The following is a 21,845-nucleotide window of genomic DNA, read 5'->3' as shown; positions in this document are numbered from 1 at the left end:
GCAACTATGAGAGGAAATATTATTTCATACTCAACATTTATTAATAAACAAAAAAAAAACAATTTCTTGAAATAGGAAAACAAATTAAATTATTAGAAAATAAATTAATTGAGAAATGGGAAAATAAAACATTACAAGAAATATTAAAATTAAAAGTTAAATATAATGAGATTTCTTCTCAAATTGTGAGAAAAGACATTTTCAATAAACAAGTACAATATTATGGAAATTCAAATAAAGCGGGTAAATTATTAGCAAATTTTCTTAAAGTAAAGAAAAGAAAATCTAAGATTATTGCAATCAAAGATACACAAGGTAACACACATACCAACACAAAAGATATTATAACACAATTTCTTGATTTTTATAAAGAATTATATACTTCCAATTCTTATAAAAATAAAGAACAAGATGGATTAACTTTTTTAAATTCATATATTGGACCAAATATTCCAGATCATATAAAAGGAAGTTTAGAAGAACCTATATCTTTAAAAGAGTTAGAAACAGCATTGAAGTCTCTTAGAGCTGGATCCGCTCCAGGTGGAGATGGGTATACTGTTGAATTCTATAAATTTTTCCAAAATATCATATTACCACATCTGTTAAATTTGTATCAATATCAAATAAAGAATGAAAATATTTCTGGTACTATGGCAGAATCGATAATTATAGTCTTACCAAAACCAAACAAAGATCCTACTCTTGTATCAAATTACAGGCCTATTTCATTATTGAATGTGGATAATAAATTAATGGCTAAAGTATTAGCATTAAGATTAACAAAAGCCCTTCCTTTCATTATTGATGTACATCAAACAGGATTTATTGCTAAAAGACATTCTTCAAATAATACTAGATTAGCATTCCACTCATTAAATTTAGCAAAAAATATAAATGATCCAGCTTTTTTAATATCTTTAGATGCAGAAAAAGCCTTTGATAGAGTGGAATGGAATTTTATATACCAAGCTTTACAATGGTTTGGTATAGGATCCGGTTTTATTAAAATGATTCAAACATTGTATAGCTCTCCTGGAGCAAGATTATATATTAACAATAATTTATCAAATAGATTTAACTTGCATAGGGGAGTTAGACAAGGATGCCCTTTGTCTCCTTTACTTTTTGACATTGTCCTAGAACCTTTATTAATTGCAATAAACAAAACTAAGGAGATAAAGGGAATATCATTTACCAGTTTTGAATTTAAATTATCTGCATATGCAGATGATATATTATTATATTTAAGAGAACCGGAAACTACTATTCCATGTATACTTAATTTAATAGAAAAATATGGTACTTTTTCTGGATATAAAATTAATTGGAACAAATCTGAAATTCTCCCAATAAATGTTCATTGTACCAAAGGATTATTTGACCCATATTCATTTATTTGGAAAGAGGATGGAATAAAATACTTAGGAATTATGATCAAAAATACAATTGAAGATACAGTCAAAGAGAATGAAAAACTTTTATTGAAAAAAATAACAGAAATGTGTGAGCAATGGAATCCACTACATCTTTCTTGGTGGGGAAGAATTCAAACAATTAAAATGATGATATTGCCTGTGGTTTGTTACCAAATGAGTATGATTCCAATATTTTTTCAGGGGTCATTTTATAAAAAACTTAACAATGTTCTTACAAAATTTGTTTGGTGTGGGAAAAGACCAAGAATCGCTTTAGTATCATTACAAAGACCAATTATGGAAGGGGGGGTAAATTTTCCAAATTTTTATAGGTATCATCAAGCCTATATTTTAAGACAGGGTATGTATTGGATCCTCCCAGACCTTTTAGAAAATGTACCAGATTGGCTGTATTTAGAATGGCGGCTCCTGTCCCCTTTATATCCAGAACAATTAATAACTATAACAATGCCTAAAAGATACAAAGACCACAGAATTTTATTTGACACTTGGAAAACATTGAGATATATCAGTAATCTATCACCAGAACCTATTGCTAAATCTCTAAATCAATCAATATGGATAAACTCCAGGATCAGAATTGGCGGATTTAAAATCGTCTGGAAACAATGGATAAATGCAGGAATAAGAACATTAAATGATGTCATATCAGAAGGATCACTGCTTAGTTTTTCACAATTGCAAAATAAATTTGGATTAAATAAAACACAATATTTTAAATGGATGCAATTGAAGCAGGCCATTCAGGTAGGGTTCCCTGAATGGAAAAATCTAAACAATCAATATAGTCTACAGGTTCTATGTTTCCAGACGGATTTTTTGGGTCACCAAGCCGCAAAATGGTACAAATTGATATACGGATTTTTAAATAAAAAAAAGAAAACAGGTCTTAGGGATATTTGGAGTATTGAGATTGGTCAGACAATTTCTGAATCTCAATGGCCACGATTTTGGTCCTGGAGATTAAGATCTACAAAGTCAGCATCTATGAATCAAACATGGTTGTTTTTATTACATAGAGTGTTTTGGACCCCAACGCGCCTGCAAAAAATAGATAGTACTAGATCTAATAGATGCTGGCATTGTAAATTGGAAATAGGGACGTTAGATCATTTAATCTTTTTCTGTCCCTGTGTAAACGCATTTTGGAATTCAATTTGGCCCCAAATTAATAAGTTACTAGAAAATCATGTAGGACTCTCATATGACACCATATTATTTGGCACTGCAATGAGAACTAAGAGTCCGATTTCAGCAAATAATAATAAGCTATTACTAATACTAACAGGAGTCGCCATGCAACAAATTACTCAAAATTGGAAAGATTATACCAAATTAAATTATACGTTCTGGTGGAATTCTGTCTGTCATATTTATAAAATGGAAAAAATATTAGCGTTACAACAGGGAAATCTTCTTAATTTCAAGAAAATTTGGCAACCATTGACAAATTATTCTAATGATTAGTTTCTTAGCACAATGATAAAAATTATATATGAATGGGGTGGGAGTTGATTAATTAGTGAAAACATATTATATAAAAAGGGGGAGGGATTTATATTTTATATGATACTGTATAATCTTTAACATATTATATTTTAAATAATATGAATTATTAATGATAATATTTTGGATATGTAATAATTAATAATATTTTGTATGATTCAAATATTGTAAGAATGGAAAATTTATAAATAAAAATTTAAAAAAAAAAAAAAAAAATGCCATCATGGAAGCCTTTTGCTGTTTTTGCCTCTTTGGCAAGTTTCTCTTCATATTCTTTCTTAGCTTTCTTTATCCATGCTTTGCATTCAACTTGCCAGTGCTAATGTTTGCTCTTATTTTCTTCTTTTTTAATGAATTATTTTTTGACTCTAATAGCTTCTTTCACTTCACTTTTAACCATATCAGCTCTCATTTTCTCTTCTGGTCTGGGCTTCCATGATGGTATTTTTAAATAACAAAAAAATAACCAACAAATATTCAGAATAAAGCAGGCTGAAAGGCAAGTTACTTGCCTTTCAACCTGTTTCTTTCCACTATTAGCAGCTTTATTCTGAATATTTGTTGATTATTTTTTTGATTTTTTGGGATATTCAGCTTGTATACTTTTTGATAAATTTTTAAATAACATCCATGCCTAGTTTGCAGTCCTAAACTTTACCACTGATCCTTTGAGCTTCTTTTTAAACATTTTTCCTCATTTTATCGTAGTGGCCTACTAAGTTAAACAGTCTTTTGAATAAATGGTCTCAAACCTTTTTGACATATCAGCAAACTTTTCGACATATCAACAAATTCCCGTGGCTGTCTGTGTACAGCAGCGATTTAACACATATTTTGATTTTTTTAACATTTGACACGGGAAGGGTCCAGGGTCAATTTCTTTTAGCGGCAATATAGACCCCTGATGAAGCCCTAATGTAGTGAAACGGGTCCCGTTGGGCAATTTAAACTTTACATTGCCACAACATAGATACCAGCGCTCGGAATATTTGAAATTAAGTGCTGGTTTTTGGAATCTTGTTATTTTGTAATTTATTGTTTTGCACAATAGCTCTCTGTAAGAAAATAGATTTGCTCATAACAACAGTAACTTAATAAGTTAACAACTATACTGAGCTCGATGAAAGATACCTTTCTCCTGCATCAGCTGGGTAGATACCTTGGATGATTCACCAGTGCAGGCATCTGAGAGCACAGTAACCAATATTGTGGATAATTTGATACAAGTCCTTTGGTACAGTCGATTTAGCTTTAAACCATGTCATTGCTTTTGAATTCCTGTAAATTTTTTAAAAGTGATATATAAAACTACAAATTAATATTCTCACTTTTTCAGGTTCACTGAATTATTTACATATATTGCAAAAAACAGTCAAGATGATGTCTTTTATGAGGATGATATTTGGCCTGGGGATGATGAGAATGGGTGAGTAATATTTTAAATATTTCCAGATCAATTATGGCTGGTCAAAAATACATCTTACTTAAAAGGGTATACCTTTAGAGCAGAGTAAAGTTAATGGTCTGGTTTATTATGTTTTGCAATAGTCCTGTCATTTAATACTCAGCTGTTTTTCTGTATTTTGGAATAACTTGTTGTTTTTTCCTCTATTTTTTAAATGTGAGTCCTATTTATGTATTTTACAGTGTATTTGAAGGAACCAGTTCAATACAACTTTTTTTTTAATTAATTCTTTATTGATATATATATATATTTTTTTTATTGTGGATATCCTGAAAACCTGACCTGGCTCTGGCTCTCAAAGACCAGAATTGCCTACCCCTGCTCTAGAGTATACATATTCAGGGCTTCCAATCTCTCCTCATATGTCTTTTGGCACAAACCTATCATTTTTGTCACCCTCCTCTGGACCACTTCAAGTCTTCTTATGGCCTTTGCCAGATATGGTCTCCAAAACTGAACACAATACTCCAAGTGGGGTCTCACCAACGACCTGTACAGGGGCATCAACACTTTCTTTCTTCTACTAGTTACGCCTTTCTTTATACAAGCCCAGCATCCTTCTGGCAGCAGCCACCGCCTTGTATTTTTTTCGCCTTTAGATCTTCGGACACTATCACCCCAAGGTCCATCTCCCCGTCTGTGCATATCAGCTTCTCACCTTCCAGCATATATGGTTCCTTCCAATTATTAATCCCCAAATGCATTACTCTGCATTTCTTTGCATTGAATTTTAGTTGCCTGATATTAGACTATTTATCTAACTTTTGCAGATCCTTTTTCATGTTTTCCACTCCCTCCTCGGTGTCTACTCTGTTACAAATCTTGGTATCATCCGCAAAAAGGCAAACTTTTCCTTCTAACCCTTCAGCAATGTCACTCACAAACATATTGAACAGGATCAGCCCCAGCACCGAACCCTGAGGGACTCCATTACTCACTATTTTACCATAGCCTATTATAGATTCAACTACATTAACATTGTATTTAACATTTGAAATCTAGGATCCTTTTGCCATATTTTCTGCAGGTCACAAACTGAGCTGATATTATTTTATGTACAAGGTATATGATTTAGCAGGAAAGTGGAGAAGTTAACCATGATCCTCTCTGCTTTAAGAGATGTTGTGGAGGACATGCTTACAAGTAATAAAAAAAATCATATTCAGTTAGGCTGAATCATCTGATTACTACAACTTTAATTTTCCTTTCCCTGCTTATTCAAAAATGGCTTTCTGCCTTTTTTTCCTCCTACCTTCCTCCCCATCAGCGCTGAGAAAATTCAAGAAATAGTATCCTGGCTGAAGGCTCATCCTGTTAGCTCACTGTCTCGTTCGTCATGTGATTTACAGATCTTGGATGCTGCTATTGTTGAGAAAATTGAAGAAGAAATAGAGAAATGCAAGGTACAAATGTTAGCAAAGGACTCTCTTTATTCTGTGTCCCATGGTTTTACCAGCAGTTTTCATTTTATAAAATAAATGAATCTTGTTATTTCTGTAGTTACAGTTGCCTAGAAAAAATGTGAAACATTGCAACAATTCTACAGAGATCCTGGATGCAGCAAAAATATGATGATCCGTGTGCTAATAAACTGATTGTTATATCGGGATCATGATATAAGAGAACAAAATATAAATTATGTATCTTTTGTGAAAATAGTTCATCACATAATTTGCCCTTATTGCAAGACTAAAGGTTGAATGTTTGGCATAAACACATGACCTTGGTTCGTGAGTAATTTAAATCCCATTTTGATACATTCTTGTTATTTGCTAGTTTTCATACTTGGTTTTGTGTATATCTTTGAACATATTGGTTATACAATACTTTACTTCAGTAGACCAGACCTTCCCAATATGTGGGTCAGGCCCTCAAACAGTCCTAAAACCAGTGTTTGGGGTTGTGACCTTGGTGAGTTTTACATAGGGGCATCATTATTCTGCAGCTCAAAGGAATTGCACAATTTTGTTTGGCCATAAAAGCATAAGAGAGTGAGGTGCAATGGTTAGATAGATTGTGAGTCCACCGGGACAGACAGGGAAAAATGTCTGAGTACCTGAATAAATTCATGTAAATCGTTCTGAGCTCCTTTGGGAGAATGATACAGAAAATTGAATAAGTAAATAAAATAAGTTGCCATACTGGGACAAACAGAAGGACCACGAAGCCCAGTATCCTGTTTCTAACAGTGGCCAACCCAGATTACAAATACCTGGCAAGATACCAAGAATAGAACAGATTTTATGCTGCTTATCCTAGGGACCCAGGAATGTTAGGGGGATGTGTGTGTGTGTGGGGAGGATCGGATATGTCAGGGGATGTTGGGGGAGGTCCGGGATGTCAGAGGAGGTCCGGAGATGTCAGGGGGAGGGGTGTAGGGCTCCGCAGCTCAGCTTATTCTGGTAGGGGGACTCCCCATCAGCTGAGCCACTAGAAATCCCTGAAACTGGCTCAGTTGATGGGAATTCCGCTGCCACGATCAGCTAATGGGAAGCCTATGGGTTTTCACTCTTTGGGTGGTAGGAGGGGGTTGTGACTACTAGGGGAGTAAGGGGAAGGTCATGCCTTAAATTCTCCAGTAGTCTTCTTGTCAGTTTGGGCACCTTTGTGGAACTTAGACGCAGCTCAAGTCTAACTGCCAGCATCTAAGTTCCCTGTAGGAAAGTTTTGATTATAGCTGTGGTACGTCCAGGTTGAAGCCCACCCGATTCCCGCCCGTAATATACCTCCCAGCACGCTCCTTTGATCTCTGGACACACAGCAGCTTAGAAGTGCTGCTGCATGTCCAGAAAGTTGGTTTTGATCAGCACTTGGACATCCCTGCTATTAGATGTAAAAAAGATCATAAAAAATAAAAATATAGAGAGAGATATGTACAAATGTTGAGAGGTAACAGCCAAAATTGATGAAGCAGGGTCTGTTGTTATAAGAACCAAAATGTGGTGGTATGTGAGTTATGATGAAATTTTAAAAAAGAGAGACAATTGTTGAAGTTGAAAAAATGAAATCAAGCTAATGGAACTGAAATTTCTCTATACGTCAGGTATTAATAAAATTTAATTCTCAGGAAGATCTTGGGGAGGGGAAAAGTAAATGAATAGGGATGTGCAGGCCAAAAAATTTAATTTTGTTTAATTTTATGTTCAAAGGATTTTTTGTTTTGTGTGAGGGTTTTTTTTTTCCAGGAGCAATATTCAAAATGTGTCCTGTTGCTTAAATAATGCATCCTTTTGTGCAATGGTATACACTGTAGACTACACTGGAAAAAGAACCCCCAAATTTCTGGATTTTTCTGGTTATAAACCTTATGAAATGATTTCAAACAAATGCCCATCTCCAGAAATAATTAAGATTGGGAGCAAAATGTTAAGTAAAACCTTTTAGTAGTTAAGTAATAGAATATAAATAAAGAAAATGAGCCTATACTAGGGGGTCTCAAACAGGAATGTGGGAATGAAGATCACACCAAAAATTGTTTGCGCTCCTCCTCCCACCCCTCACTCTCAGTAACGATTTTGGTTGCAAGAAATGTTGTCAGAATATTAATTTACTGCAACCTTCTTCTACTCCTGCCAATCCTTTCCTAGAGGTCCAACAGTGTCCTAGCTGTGTAGAACACCAAAATATAAGTTGGGCGTGCCCTAGGACATTGCAGGAAAGTTAACTCCCTAGACTCCACCAAAAATATATAAACCTCAAATCTACATTTTTAAGATAAGAAGCACCCTCAGTGTGAGCTTGAAAGCTTTAAAGAGTGATTCAAGGAGCAGCTCTAGTGCTTAAAATAGCAAAGCCAGCAAACACTGAGCAGAGATTACCACTCACTGCCAGCCGCACACCATCATCTGGGTGCTCCTGTGTGCTTTAAAGTGCAAGTCAAGTGGAAAGAATGTGCAATAAATAAATATATATAAAAGTAGAAGACAAAAAGTTCACTGTACTGCAATGCCCTGAATGCCTAACCCACTGACCTGAACAGAGAATGAAAAAATTAGTCACTTGTCTCTCCAGTTACTTAGCTGAATGAAGGTGCTGTAGTCAAATAGTAACAAGGAGAGTCCAGCTTTTTTTGGATCAAAGACCAAAGTTAGCTAGCTGTGTAGAACAACATCCTTCAGAACACCCTGTAGAAATTCCACAGGACTTGACCTAGGGGCCCTGCACCCCCATATGCTCCTCTCCAGTGCAGGGTGCACACTCTCCTAAAGATGGGTCAGACTATGATGAGGTTCTTATTCCAAACCTTGACCATCCTTCACTGCCTCTTCTGCAGCCAGTTCTAACAGAGAAGTATTCTTACCCTAAATTCTTACAGAAGGTATCTACTCTTCTGAGTCTTCATCAGGCCTCTACATCCACAGGCAGTAAGGATTTTCAAGCTATCCTATAAGACTCCAGTGAAGGAGAGTATTTCATTGCCAGTATATCAGATGCTACAAAATCTGCACAGGCTAACTGGCAGAAACTCCTATCAGTCTCTACAGCTTCTAAGCATCTTGAATTAAAATATAAAGTACAGAAAGCACCTTTTCCAACTCCCTCACCATTATAGGGTCTCAGAGTCAGCTATTAAGAAGTCCAAAGCATCAAAATCTTCTTGTAATGCACCCCTAGGAAAGGATTGCCATCTCCTGGATTCCACCGGATGCAAGGTCTATCAGGGCTCCATGCTTTTATCTAAGATCATGGCTCATCAGCTTCAAATCTTACATTTTCAACATTCAATTCTTCAGCAACTTGACATGGCCTCTCCGGAAGTCATTCCGTATCTTCATGTAGCACTACAATAATCCACTTACCACTTAATTAAGACCAATTATAATGCCTATGATATAATGACTAGGACAGCGGCAGTGGTTATAGCCGCCAGATGCACAGCGTGGCTTAGGGCGTCAGACCTCAGGGAAGATCTTCATGATAGATTGGCAGATGCTCCCTGTTTGGGGGATAGCCTGTTTGGTGAAAAAGTATAAGCTACTGTTGCACAGCTTAAAGAAGATTCCTCAGCTAGTCGTGAACTTTCAGCGCATCGTTCAAATCAATTCCTACAATTTCGTCGTCCTTCTTCTACTTTTTCTTATCGTAGAGCATATCATCAACAATTTTTTCAACAGTATTATCCTCGATGATGGTTTACTCCTTACAGTAGAACCAGCATGCCACAATCGCAGCCTTCTCCTTATGTACCAAAACAATATCCTAGAGACCGCAAGCAATCCTCTGCATCTCAACTACCTGCGCTTAAACCTTCGCCTAGTTTTTGACCCTCTGCCGGTGGGAGGGTGGCTACCTCCGTTCTTCTCAGCTTGGCAGGACATCACAACAGACCAATGGGTCCTCAGCATCATTTCTCACAGGTATTTACTAAATTTCCTACCTCATATCCTATTCTCTCAGGCACCACCACCGTCCTCGGTGACTCATCAGCACATTCCACAACTTGCAGCAGAGTTATCTCTTCTTCTGCAAAACAATGCTATAGAAAGTGTACCATTTCTTCAAATAAATCAGGGGTTTTATTCAAAATTTTTCCTCAATCCCAAGAAGATGCAAGGATTCCGTCCAATCCTCGATCTTGGACCCCTCAATGCCTGCCTCAAGAGGGAAAAGTTCAGAATGATTTCCTTTCCAGCAATTCTGAAACAACATGATTGGTTAGCCGCCCTAGACCTCAAGAATGCATACACTCATATTCCCATTCACCCTTCCCACTGGCATTTCCTACGCTTCAAGTATCTCAACATGTATTTCAAGTACAAAGTTCTACCCTTTCGCCTCTTGTCAGCACCACGAGTGTTCACAAAGTGCCTAGCTGTGGTAGTGGCGCATTTGTGAAAACAACACCATATAGTGTTTCCTTACCTAGACGATTGGCTATTGGTAGCCCATTCCAAGGATTGTCTGCTACTCACCATCCAAACCACAGTGAACACCTTGCAAACCCTGGGTTTCATAATCAACTTCAAGAAGTCCATGCTCACTCCAGTTCATTTCCTCACGTTCATTGGAGCACTCTGCAAGGGCTTACCTTCCTCAGGAAAGACATCAAGCCATAATCAGTCTAGCAAACCAAGTAAGGCAGTCTTCTTCCCTACCAGCTCACACTATTCTACGCCTATTGGGCCATATAGCAGCATCGCTTTCTCTGATGCCACATGCCAGACTCCATATGTGACCACTACAGTGGTACCTAAAGCTACACTGGAATCAATGACTTCATTCACTTTCAAAGATGATTTCTCTGCCTTCAAAGATTCTCTCCTGTATTGAATTCCTTCCACCTTCCTACAAGAAGGATGTCTGTTCCAGCTTCCACCTACTCTGCTTCCCATAACAACCTATGCTTCAAACCAAGACTGGGGGGCATACCTCAACAGCCTCAAAACTTGGGGTCAGCGAATAAAAAAATCCTGCATATCAATCACTTAGAACTCTGAGCGGTTTATTACGCTCATCAAGCCTTCCGTTCTTGGATTTTCAAAAAGAACATTCTTATTCAGACGGACAATCAAGTAGTTATGTTTTATATCAGGGGTGTCAAACTCAATCATATAAGGGGCCAAAATCTAAAACACAGGCTAAGTCGCGGGCTGAATTTTTTATTAAGATACTTAGTCTTAGTAGAAATATAGATCCTTCCTCACCCTGAGACACCATTCCATCGATCCACCTGGTTATTTTCACCTCATAGATGTTACCATACTTAATCCCAACTTTATTCAAATAGTCATTCTAGGCATAGGCAGCAGAATGCTTTTTTGTTTGGGGGGGCCAAAAGTTCCACCCCAGTCCCCACCCAAGCTTCACCCCAGACCCTACCCCCATAATAGTACTAATTGTAATACAATTTTTTCCATTCATTTTTCATATATACACATAGTATAATCTTATTAACAACACATAATGGTTAACCACAAAATTAAACTACACAAAGCACACTGTATTCTTCTCAAAATCCATTCCTACCAGAACACCTGGCCTTGGTCACATATGCAGAGCATAGATAACCCCTATTTAAATACGTGACCACAAACTAAAAGTACTAATATATACAAACAAAACCCTAAAATGCAAGACTCTGCATGCAGTACAACCCCAGAGAAATAGAAACAAATTCACTTCTTCCTAAACAGTGCAAAATATAGACAGCAGATGTAAATCCTCAAAACTAACACAATTCAATCACTAAATTGAAAATAAAATAATTTCACCTACCTTTGTTGTCTGGTGATTTTGTTTTTCAAACCATCTTTTCCCAGTCTCTGGCTACACTTCCTTCTGTCTGTGCTCTTAACTGTGTATCCAGGGCCACCTTATCCATTTGCTAGTTTTCTCTCCTTCACTTTCTACCATATATCCATCTTTAGCATTAACTTTTAACATTCAACTTTCTTCCATTTTGCTGCTTTTTTCTCAAAATCTGTCTACTTTTCTATGTCTTCCCTCCCATCTATCCATGTGTACAATCTCTTCCCTCTCCCCTATTCTCATCTATCCACAAGAAACATTTCTTCTTATTTCTTCTCTGTCACACCCATTACTGGGCACCATCTCATCCCTAAGGCGTACTTCCACACTTCAGCTTTCAGAATTCTAGTACAATCCCTAATACTAAACCACCTGGACTTTTGCAACATCACCCATCTGACAATCCCCCAGAAGCAAATGCAAAGACTACAACTGATACAAAATGCAGCAGTCAGGATGATTTTCGGGCTGAAGATCACATAACCCCTTCCTACCGACTCCTACACTGGCTGCCGATGGAGGCGCGCACAAAGTTCAAGCTAGGATGTCTCTGCTTCAAAGTATTAAATGGTCTAGCCCCAAAATACATTACAGACCTCTTCTCATTCCCAACCAACAGACATGAAAGAAAAACACACATGAAATTTGTCTCCCCACCAGCTAGAGGGTGCAAATATAAGAGACACCATCAACAATTGCTATCATATCAAGCAGCCATATGGGGTAAAGACCTAGGAAAATTAATTATGCACACAAACAACTATGAAGAATTCAGGAAACACCTAAAAACTTACCTATTCTTGAAATACCTAGGTAACGAACCGGAACATCAACCCCCCTCGTAACATCACCACATACCTGAACGTGCAAACTGCTAACCCCAACCCCTATTCGCTAAATATGAACACTCTATGAACTTACGGAATATTTCTACTTCTGTGTAAACAACTTGGCACTTCCTGGCCTTGCAACACACAAACTGACGTTAACATTATTAATGTTATCAGATGTACACTGCTATATTCTCTAATTCGTTGTACGAAATATACACTGCTATACTCTTTAATTAGCTGTTCGTAAAGTTTCACTTGATTGTATTTACAGTTTCTTTTATTGTAAACCGCCTAGAAGTCGCAAGATTGTTGGCGGTATATAAGAATAAAGTTATTATTATTATTATTATTATCCCTCTCCCATGGTCAGACAACTTTTGTCTTCCCCTTTCCCCCTCATATAGTCTGGCATCTTTCTCCTCTCCTTCCCATAGCCTGGAATCTCTCTCCTCTCCTATGGTCTGGCATCTCTCTCTCTCTCCTTCCCTCCCTCTTCCTGAGGTCTAACATCTCTCTCCTCTCCTTTCTGTGGTCTGGCATCTTTTCTACGGTCTCTCCTCCCTGCAGTCTGGCATCTCTCCCCTCCTTCCCTTCCATTCTTTGGTATGGCATCTCTCTCTCTCCTTCCCATTCCAGTGATCTGACATCTCTCTTCCCTCCTTTCATCACCATTCTCCAGGATCTGACATATCTCCCCCCCTCTCAGTGTAACATTTCTTCCTCCCTCCTCTCCACCAATATCATGTCCAGCAATTCTCCCTCTTCCTCATGTATACCATCTCTCTTTCCCTCCCAATCCTAGCAGATATCTGCAGAACACTTGCAGGGTACCCAAAACTCACTTCCGCCTAGTCTGATTGTATCCCCTTCATCCCATTGCTGCGTTCTCTAGCCCATCTGAGTCAGCAAATCCATCATTACAGTGGGAGGAATGGAACAGCAATTCCAGCACTACTGAATGGGATAGGATGCTAATACAGGGGCCACCTCGAATGTTTCACAATGTCTGCAGGATACTAGTGAAAAAGAGGCTGTTCCACATTGTGTATGTATGTGTGTATGTATAGATAGGTAGATATATAGATGATACAAAACAATAATAACAGCTCAGTTTTTTGGCATTATGTTTTTTCAGACAAAACCACCTTTTGTTTTTTTTCCCTCTTAGCAAAGGAGGAGTAATAAGAAGGTAAAAGTGACAGTCAAACCTCATTTACTGTTCAGGGTAAGTAATTTATAATACACAATATTTTTAAAAAAACAACTTTAAAATAGTTAATATCTTTATTTAGAAAAGTCTTCACCTTACAAAGGGCAATAAAAAACCAAATAAGCAAATTATCTTTTATTCTAATAAAAAGCTTAAACTTCATAATTTATTCGGGGGGGGGGAGGTTATTTGCTGTACTGTATATTGACAAAAAAAATGACACGCTCTCTCTCTCTCTTTTTCTCTCTCTAATCCCAGCCTCTAGAGCAACAGCATGGAGTTGTCCCTGACAAGGAAGCAGAGTACCATCTATTTGACCGTGTCGTGAACGTGAGAGAGAGTTTTTCTGTTCCCGTAGGCCTCCGTGGCACTGTCATAGGAATAAAAGGCGGTAATTATTTTTCCTTTTCTTACAACAAGTCTCATTATCAGAGCTGCCTTGTGAAAATGAAGAGGGCTGGATAATCAGAGAGCATTATCAGAGCTGTCTCAAGATTGTAAAAGCGACTGTGAAAGCAGCATAAAAATTGTTAAAGGCTGGAGATAAAATGTAGCATTGACATTTTGGGCCTTGTACTCGCTCTAACTGTTGATTGTTATTTTTAACACATTTCAAAGAGCTACTGAGAGTAGAAAGTGAAAGTGAGTCACCTGAGCAGTGGCTGAAAGGCAAGCTAACTCCACGGGAGAACTATGGGCTAGATTCACAAAGCAAACCGATCGTTTTGCGACCCCTTAGCGACCAAATTTCCCTCCGGCCCAATTCACTTACCTCTCTGCCGACCATCCTCCGATCTGTGCATGCAAATGAGGTGAAACACATGCAAAGTAGGCAGGGACGTGATTCACAACACAAAATTTCACATCCGACTGAGCTGGCCAATCAACTGAAGAAGCGACTGCTGGGGACCAGTAGAAAACATCTTTCCGACTCTGCTCTCTGCCCTACTCTGCAATCTCTGCCTGCTCGCCCCTAATGCTGCCCTGCTTTGCCCCGTGTCTCCTGCCTGCTCACCCCGAATGCCGCCCTGCTCTGGTCTGGGGGAGGGGGAGGTCTCTCGCCTGTGGCTGCAAAATTAAAGGGTGAAAATGCATTATTTTTCATTAAAAAGTGACCGAATGCCACCCTGCTCTGCCCCGTACTGCGAGCCCGTGGTTTTAACCCGCAGGCTTTAAGCGGGTTAAAACCACGGGCTCAGGTAAAAAAAATTTTTAAATGGCAAAGCGAGCCGAAGTTCATGAGAAAATGGGGAGTGCAGAGCGGCGGGTCCGTGCAATCTAGTGACCAACTTGTTTGGGGGGGAGAGTCGCCAATGGGGAGTCCGACCCCCCCCCAATAAAAAAACCAAAACGTACACAAAACGCATGCGCAGACCATCTGCAGGGAAAGCAGATGGTCTGCGCATGCAGGGGAATCGCACACCAGCGATCCAGGCAGGCAGATGGGGGCATTCCTCCGATCACCCCCATCTGCATATTTAACTTTGCAGAATTCATTGGACCTGCCTGGATCGGGCCCGATCAGGCAAGTTAGTGAATCTGGGCCTATTTATTTTAATAGTATGTACTGTCCATCTTTCCTTGGGCTCAGAGACTCTGATTTGTAGTTTTTTTTACTGTTTTGCTAGATACTAGTATATTTGACTGCTATTATTAAGACTTTCAGGCCTGTGTCATACCATTCCTTCTGCTGGTTTGCCTTTACAGCTGATCGAGAAGCAGATGTGCTTTATGAGGTACTATTTGATGAAGAATTCTGTGGAGGCCTAACAATAAGGTTTGTTTCTTTTTGAACAGAGCCTGTCAGTTATGAACCATTGTTCTGAAATTTTCAGTACATCCTCAGCAATTAGGTTAAAAAACTTAATTTCATGTGTCTTTAGTATCCTGCTGCATTGCATGATAAATCTTTTGGACAATTTTTTTTTATTTATTTTTAGATGCTCCCAGTTCAAGGGTTATCGACTTCCTGCAAGTGCCTTAATTAACCTTTCCCATGGTAATCGTTCAGAAACAGGAGTTCAGAAGCTGACAGCCATTGTGAAACCACAACCTGCCACAAATCACTCTGTTTCACATACACCTGATTCATCTATTTCAGGCTCACAGAAAGTGCAGCTTGGAGGTCTCAACCACTCTCCACGTTCACCCTTCATCCCTACCCGAGTAAGAACCTTCATTTTCCAAGTCCTAGGTTTTCTTATCACTGAGCTTAACTCAGGGGTGTCCAATGTCGGTCCTCGAGGGCCGCAGTCCAGTCGGATTTTTAGGATTTCCCCAATGAATATACATGAGGTCTATTTGCATGCACTGCTTTCATTGTATGCTAATAGATCTCATGCATATTCATTGGGGAAATCCTGAAAACCCGACTGGATTGCGGCCCTCGAGGACTGACATTGGACACCCCTGGCTTAGCTGCTTCTAATGTGTGAGCAGTAAAAATGCTTATTTATACACAATGAGACTCACTAATTACTAGCTATCCTGTAAGAAAAGAAAAAACAAGCTTTAAATAACAGCATGCAATTTACTATGTAGATTTGCTCTAGTGGTTTTGGTTTTCCTACTTCATGTACTACCAAGAGATAATTTTCCTTTCACTTCAAGATGCATTTTAGTTCAATTTGTTATTGGCTAGCCACTGTAGAGTTTTGTTATAAGCTGCCTTCTGTTAAGTAATTTCATAACTTTAAATTCATAGACAACACGCACAGGAAAATCTCCCTCACTAATGCCAGTGGGTGAGGCACTGACTTTAGGAGGTCACATTTCCTTGGGCTGGTGAGCCTCTGGAGCTCTAGGTTCACATATACTGGTATACAGTTGATGATAACATGAGGGTAGATGTGAACAGAGAAATACGCTCAACTCGTTTTGTTTGGGGTTTTTCTGTTACAACTTAGCAGCTGAATGGAAGACACCTTTACAACTTCAGGGCAGACAATCAGAGTAATATCAGTTCATCACAGAAGGGATTAGTGTCTGCTGGGCATCAGAAACATAAGGTAAGATTTTAATTCTTTGTAGAGATGTGTTGACTCATTTGTTTTACAGAATTGTATGAAGAAGTGCGGTGTCAGAAAGCCCTGAAGAAGCAGTAGTGAACCGTGAAACGTTGGCTTTTAAGAGACACCACATTTATACTTCAACACTTTTGGCAGCATTGCTAATTAGACGATTTTTGTCCCATGTTGAAAACTAGCCTAGCGGCAAGTGTAAAGTCTTCACGGAAGTTTTTTGCAGCCAATGATGTGGGTGGAGGAGTCTTGAGCATGTATGCCCTGCCTAGACAAACCTGAGGCTTTTTCTTCCATTTAAAGACATTACCCTTAGCTAATAGAGTGGAGCAATTTGTTTTGTTATATGATTGATTCATTAGTTTACATTTTATTACTTAAGAAATAAAAAGAGCATCTAGCTTTTTCTTCCATGCATGTTTGAATGACCCAGTATCGTGGATCTGGCTTTGCTAGAATGTACATGACAAATCCCATAATTCTACTGTAAGACCAGGCTACAATCAACATTTACTGGTCCAAAGACAAGTTGGTGCTGAGCTATATGCTTTTGGAACTACTTTCTTGCAAGCTTGCCATTAGCATTTTCATCCTTGTTTTAGATTCCAAATAAACAAGATGATGAATTTTGCAGCGTTTGGCAATCACTCCAGAGCTCTGGAAAGCCTCAACATAGTCAACAAAATATACAGGAAAAGGTTAGTACAGATTTTCTGAATGTGGAAGAACTTTATCAGAGGTATTCGTGACTGCAAGAAAACCCTTTCAGTCTTCTTGCTAGCTAGCAAAGTGTCTTGCTGCTTGGCTGGTGGAGACAAGTACATAAAAGCTGCGTTAAGCATCCTTAGTTTGGTGTGATAGCAAGTTATTACTGCTGGAAACATTATTTTACTGCTCCTTCAGCTGCTGGCAAGGAGTAGCATTTTTTCCAATCATGTTGACATTTTATTTAGTTAGTTAGTTAGTTAGTCATTTATGTAGCCCGTCCTCCCAAAAGGAGCCCAGAATGGGTTACAAGAGTACATTCATAGTATGGGTAGGCCAAATTTTAGTGAGAAATACCAACTTTACAGCATTTACAGTATAGACAAAGGGGGTTTAGATTTCAGCCATTACAATGTAGACATAACATACAGACTTAGTGGACATAGGGTGGAGTAAGTGGATTTTGGTTGAGTTGCACACATGCAGTTGGCCAAGTTTAGTCAAAGTGATCACTTTAATTAGAAACTAGGCAGGAAGAAAAATCCAATTTGTGGGGTTTTTTTCTATTTTACACAGATTAGGAGAAAACTATTATTCCTTGTCATTCCATTATCCCTCCAGGTTAATCCAGATGTGTGAGTATTCCTTTTTCTGCCAGCAGATGGCGATTGAGAACTACTGACTTAGTGGCATTACCTTATATGTATCCCGTACAGTCCCCTAGCTAGTCAGTGATTCTCAGTCTCCAGCAGATTGTAGGTTGAGGCATCCAGTGGAGTCTTGACTACTAATCAGGTAGGAATACATTTTAAAAAATCATCATTGCAAATTTGATGGACTACAGATATTTAACGACCAAGGGCTTGATTTGGCTGGGCCACCCTCCTTAGCCTGGGGGTATCAAACCTGATTGTACTGGGACCTTTTTCCCCCTCAGGCACTTCTAGTAGTTACCTTAATGGGGAGTCTGGTTGTTTGTGCCTTGCCCCTCTGCCCCACTTTGATTGCCTAGACTACAGACAAGGCAGAGCTGATTAAAGAAAAAAAAAAGAAAAAGATAAATTTTACATAGTGACAGGAGCAAAGAGCTGTAGAACCAGGCAGAATTGATCAGAGACTCCATATCCTTGCTGTGCTTGCAATAACTGGGATCTTGGAAGATTGTAATGAAGAGAAAGAGTATGAGAGCATGGAAACGAAGGCTCATGGGTGCTGGCAGGCAGTAAGATGGTGTCGTATAGAGAGCACATTTGACACTGTTTAGAGTACGAAGGCTGCATTTGCAATAGGGATAGAGCCAATATGGTACCACAGCTGTAATGCTTGATGGCAAGGCAAAATATGATTCAGCAGTCTTTGGGGAGGGGAGGGGGGAAAGATTATCCTGAGCTGATTCTGAAGAATGCTTAGCTTCTGGAAGAACATGGAAGTCAAGTTGCAGTGAAAAATTTCAGCCCAGAATTTGTTTTTCATAACCGCCAAGCATGGCTTAGTGACTGAGGTCAGTCTTTGGGAGAAGTAGCATTGTCTCTCCTGGGGGATGGCCTTTCCAGGTTTCCTTACCCAGAAAAGTGAAAGATGTGGAGTTGCTAAAATTTGAGGACTCGCTGGTCCAGGAAATGAGTCCAGTGGGGTCGCAGTTGAATTTTCAGGAAGAGTTCCTATAAGAAGCGCATCCTGATGAAGATGCTTGGTGGTGAAGATTTTCCACAAAGTGGGCTCACTCGCTCTCTCTCTATCTGATAGCAAGGGTGCAGGTTGTGTTGAAAATCTCAGAAGTTTGGCTGACAGAAGGTGTGCAGTCAGAGGACTCACTCTTGGAGGAGATTAAGAATCCTCCTAGGGACATCCCATTTCACAAAGCTGCCAAGGAGATGATAACAGCAGAGTGGGACACTCTAGATCTGGGGTTGAAAATAATGAAGTTCATGTTGAGGCCCATTCTGGTAGAGGAAATAGAGTGCTTGCACTTTTCCAGAGGTGGCTGCATTGTTGGCTAGATTAAAAAAAGATAATCTCAATGGAAGGAATGGCAGCCCTGAAGGATCCCCAGGATCACTGAATAGAAGAACTCCTTAAGCAGGCCTTTGAAATGGTGGTCTTTGCTCTGCATGCCGCAGTCTGTGGGGGTTATGTGGTCAGGACCTGTTTTCGGTGATTAAAAAAGTTGCCAGAGGGCTCACTATCAGATGGTGCTGCAGGAGGTATGATGATGGATCACCTGGAAAAGGGTGTGACTTTCCTGGCAGAAACATTGTATATGCTCATCAGGATGTCAGTAGAGTATGGCCCTTTTGGTTTCCACTTGCCTTAGCCCAGGAGTTAGCAGACTTTGCTTCCAAGAGCTGTCTTAGTAAGCTCCCCTTTATAGGGAAGCTCTTATTTGGGGAAGACCTAGTGAAATTGATGAAGAGTTTGGGGTACTCTGAGGTTTCTAAGTTAGCTGACGGCATATCCCTGCTCATGGTAGACTAGCAGTTGTTCTAGAGACACCAGAAGGTATCGGCCCAATGGAGTGAGCAAGACATATCTAAGTCATTTTCTGCCTTGCAGGGGCATGAGTTGCTCAATAAGGACTTTGAGACCCACCCTCCTGGTTCCTCTGGTAGGGTTACATTTAAGAGAGTATTACTGGAGGTTCAAGTAGATCCAGATAATTTCAGATAAGTAGTTCTTCATTTGCTTACTAATGCCGTCTCCATGCCTGTCCTCACTAAAGGCAATAGCAATCAGGTTTATGCTGGAAAGGCTGTTACAACTTTGGGCATTCTTGTCAGTTCCTGTAGAGAAATGGGAGATGGGCAGATAAATGATATACTTTGTTGTGCCCAAGAAAGAAGGTTTATTCTGAACCACTTTGGATCTCATGTGGGTGGACAGGGCTTTGCATGTCTTCAGCTTTCAAACAGAGACACTGAAATCAGTAATAATAGCCTAGTGGGGAGAATTTCTCATTTTCTGGACCTTACAGAGGCTTATCTGCATATCCCCATTTGATGGGGGCACCAGCATTATCTTTGCTTTGAAATTTTGAGCCAACATTTTCAGTTTTGTGCACACCCGTTTAGGTTAACTATAGCACCAAGGACATTCTGCAAGTAATAGTAGTGGTTGCACTCACCTAGCAAAGAGCATGAGTGTTGGCTCATCCTTACCTGGATAATTGTTCAACCAAAACAAAGTCATTTTAGGAGAGTCTACAACTACTACTACTTATCTAATCTAATCTAATCCTTAGGTTTGTATACCGCATCATCTCCACGTTCGTAGAGCTCGACGCGGTTTACAGTAGGAGAAATAGGAAGGAACTACAATAGAGGGTTAGAGGTAGAAGTGTGAAGAAAATTTAGAGGACTTGGGATGCCAAGATATAAGAGTTTCCTTGATTCCTAAGTTGGAGGGAGACTTACATTTTTTGAGAAAAGCCATAAGATATAAGGAGAATGAGTAGTCAGCTTATGAAAGAGAAAGCTAATGCTGTTAAAATCAAGAGTATTTGGGAGCCTGGTTTATTACTCAGCAGGGAAGAGTGTTCTTGACCAAGGAAAAGTTGTAGATGTTACAGAGGCAAGTTTGGAACCGGTTTTGGAAAATAAGATTGCGGGCCTGGAATTAGCTTCAGGTCTTACAGCTGATTGTTGCCATGGATATGGTGCCCTGGGCCAGAACTTATATGCATCCTTTGCAAAAGGCACTATTGTCCTATTTGTTACTTCAGTTTCAGGATCTGGATGTGATTCTGCCCCCTTCAGATCGGATTGTGGTAATTGACAGTGGCTGGGATGCACATTGTCTGAAAAAGGTGGCTCAGAGTCAGTGGTTGGCAACAGAGGCAGTGTGTCTAATCAGTCAGCTGAAGGCATGGGCCATATAGCTGGATCAGGAGGCTTTCTGTCATTGATTCACAGCAAAGCAGTGAAGGTGCTGTCAAACAAACAACAGCAGTATCATATGTCAGTCAGCAAGGAGGAATCAAGAGCATGCAGGTATCAGAAGTAAAACTGTTCATAAGCTAGGCAGAGAGGTGCATATGGGAGCTGTCAATGCTTCGTATGGCTGCAGTGGATAATATCCAGGTGGATGTTTTTAAGCAAAAATACCCTGGATCCAGGGAAGTGGATTCTGGTGGAGAAGGCCTTCAAATACATCATGCACTGATGGAAAAGGCCCTTGATGGCAACTGCAGCAATGCAAAGATTCAAAGCTCTTTCATTCAAAGGAAGGAATGACAGTTGTGGCTTTGAACCAAGTTAACATAAGAACTTAAGAATAGCCTTACTGGGTCAGTCCATCTAACCCACTATCCCGTCTTCATAGTGGCCAATCTAGGACACAAGTACCTGGCAAAAGCCCAAATAGTAGCAACATTCCATGCTACCGATCCAGGGCAAGCAGTGGCTTCCTCCATATCTGTCTCAA

At 39.3% G+C, this 21,845-nt stretch overlaps 1 protein-coding gene across 7 annotated transcripts in view; it reads left to right on the top strand.

The window, feature by feature from the left end:
* The window catches only part of XRN1 (5'-3' exoribonuclease 1), a 184,291-nt gene that overhangs the window by 125,502 nt on the left and 36,944 nt on the right, over nucleotides 1-21,845 (top strand). For 4 of the 7 annotated variants that reach the window (XM_033958431.1, XM_033958429.1, XM_033958433.1 and 1 more), the window contains 8 exons: nucleotides 4,282-4,371; nucleotides 5,678-5,813; nucleotides 13,660-13,716; nucleotides 13,960-14,092; nucleotides 15,409-15,478; nucleotides 15,642-15,867; nucleotides 16,608-16,709; nucleotides 17,324-17,419. In XM_033958431.1, the coding sequence (XP_033814322.1) occupies nucleotides 4,282-4,371; nucleotides 5,678-5,813; nucleotides 13,660-13,716; nucleotides 13,960-14,092; nucleotides 15,409-15,478; nucleotides 15,642-15,867; nucleotides 16,608-16,709; nucleotides 17,324-17,419 (910 nt within the window). The remainder of the gene's footprint in view (nucleotides 1-4,281; nucleotides 4,372-5,677; nucleotides 5,814-13,659; nucleotides 13,717-13,959; nucleotides 14,093-15,408; nucleotides 15,479-15,641; nucleotides 15,868-16,607; nucleotides 16,710-17,323; nucleotides 17,420-21,845) is intronic. The other 3 variants (XM_033958430.1, XM_033958435.1, XM_033958434.1) reach the window with 3 other exon arrangements.

This window comes from Geotrypetes seraphini, chromosome 9, assembly GCF_902459505.1.
Source record: "Geotrypetes seraphini chromosome 9, aGeoSer1.1, whole genome shotgun sequence".
NCBI lineage: Eukaryota > Metazoa > Chordata > Amphibia > Gymnophiona > Dermophiidae > Geotrypetes > Geotrypetes seraphini.
This window is presented reverse-complemented; position numbering and strand designations above follow the sequence as displayed.